This window comes from Pinus tabuliformis, chromosome 8, assembly GCF_031772625.1.
Source record: "Pinus tabuliformis cultivar Carrire ecotype Pingquan chromosome 8, CPIR1, whole genome shotgun sequence".
NCBI lineage: Eukaryota > Viridiplantae > Streptophyta > Pinopsida > Pinales > Pinaceae > Pinus > Pinus tabuliformis.
Window position 1 is genome coordinate 823,569,087 of NC_142294.1, and position 1,861 is coordinate 823,570,947.

General features: G+C 32.9%; 1 protein-coding gene across 1 annotated transcript; it reads left to right on the top strand.

Moving 5' to 3' along the window:
- Positions 1-278: 278 nt before the first annotated feature.
- Positions 279-856, top strand: LOC149238131 (actin-depolymerizing factor-like). The gene is made up of 2 exons (XM_089366928.1): positions 279-553; positions 706-856. The coding sequence occupies exons 1-2, from the start codon at positions 306-308 to the stop codon at positions 854-856; spliced, it is 399 nt and encodes a 132-aa protein (XP_089223054.1). The 5' UTR covers positions 279-305.
- Positions 857-1,861: the final 1,005 nt, after the last annotated feature.

A 1,861-nucleotide genomic window follows, 5' to 3' on the forward strand; every position in this document is an offset into this window, starting at 1 on the left:
GGAGTTGTCGGGGCCAGAGCTTGCATCCAGCTGTGTGAGATATTCAATTGGATTTGAGAGTCTTCACGATCCGCCTACACCTTTAATTATCCTTCCTGCGGATCTTGGAGTGAGAGAGACGTTCTCGGTGCCTTTAATTTACAGGAATCGGCCTTTTTCTTTTTCAAATGGTCAGTATTCTGCCTTTGCTTTAATTTTCCTTTAAATGCTTAAAGGTCCACTGTTTTGGTAAACAAATTCGGTGTAGGTTTTCTCTCTTAATTCTGACAAATCTACAATATTTGCAGGCGAGTGCATGTTCTGGAATGGCTGTCAGTGATGAATGCAAGTCTACATTCTTTGATCTGAAGAGGAAGAAGATATATCGTTTCATAATATTCAAGATCGACGAAAAAGAAAATGAGGTCACAGTAGATAAACTCGGTGGCCCTACTGAGAACTACGATAGCTTTAGGGCTTCGCTTCCCGAGACAGAGTGTAGATACGCGGTCTATGACTTCGATTTTGTCACCGAAGACGACTGCCAAAAGAGCAAGATATTCTTCATTTCCTGGTAAGTAAGCCAGCGTAATTAATTTATTTCCTCGTAATATAAGAAGCTTGATTACGAAATGGTTATTTTAGCAATATTTTAGGGTGGTTTTCTTTGTACATGTTCTTTCAAATATATTACATGGATTTTGAAATGCGTAAACAAATATACAGGTCTCCTGAGTCTTCAACGGTGAGGAGCAAGATGGTGTATGCGAGCTCTAAGGACAAGTTTAGGAGGGAGTTGGATGGTGTGTACCGTGAAGTGCAGGCAACAGATCCCACTGAGTTGGGCATCGATGTTACAAGGGAGCGTGCAAGATGATATCTAATTATTGTTACATTTTTATGCTTAATGTGGGATCTCTATTAGAACTCCCATATTGCTTTTATGGCATATTAATAAGAAAACATGTGTGAGATTATTCAGGTGCATTAGTTGCTTTCCTATTTTCGTTGACTAGTTGTTATGGACCATTAAGTCGCCACCCTGTTGTTTATACAAAACTTTCTAGTTTAAGGTAATAAATTATTTATTTATCCTTTTGTTTAGTAGTTGCCATTATGTTTTTTTGAAAAAAACAAATTGATATATGAAATAGAAAAGTTAATTATGTTTTTTTAGAAAAAAGACAAATTGATATATGAAATAGAAAAGTTAATTATTTATTAAGGAATAAGAATTTGTATAAGAGACTATTTTCAAGGATTTTAATTATGAAGCTTAACAATGAAAAATCATAGTACAAATAGTTAAAAATCATGTATAAATATTGCAATTACATCAAAAAATTATGACAAAAAAAATCTGAGACAGTTACCCACATGACACAAACTCTACAATGAGACCTTCACAGTTATGGCCAAATCAAATGTTTAAAAATAATTATTGTCAAAGTTAAACATTATAATTTGGATGAGTCATTGTTGATGGTCAATAGGAAAATGTCATGGCAGTAACTAGTTAAATTTTGTACATTAGTTGTTATTTTTAGCATATATTAACTAGTCAAAATGACAAAAATAGAAGTTTTATTTGTAAATGAGGTCTTAAATTTTGTATATTAGTTGTTATTTTTAGCATATACTCACTGGTCAAAATGCCAAAAATAGAAGTTTTATTTGTAAATGAAGTCTTAAAGGACCATTATATTTAGGCTTATCCCCGTATATGCTTGTACTATTACTTTGAGTTTGGGTTTTGAGAATGAGATTATAGTGGGAAACTTCTCCTTTTATTCTTATAGTCATTATCTTAGTTAGAATTTTTTAAACACAATTACATTATTTTTTTAAGTTTGGGTTTTGAGAGTGAGATTATAGTGGCGAA

What these genes read in the sequence shown, in the direction of transcription:
- LOC149238131 (XM_089366928.1), top strand. Translation starts at nt 306, where the DNA reads ATGGCTGTCAGTGATGAATGCAAGTCTACATTCTTTGATCTGAAGAGG. An exon ending in AAGATATTCTTCATTTCCTG is followed by an intron (nt 554 to 705) that starts GTAAGTAAGCCA and finishes ACAAATATACAG; the next exon opens with GTCTCCTGAGTCTTCAACGG.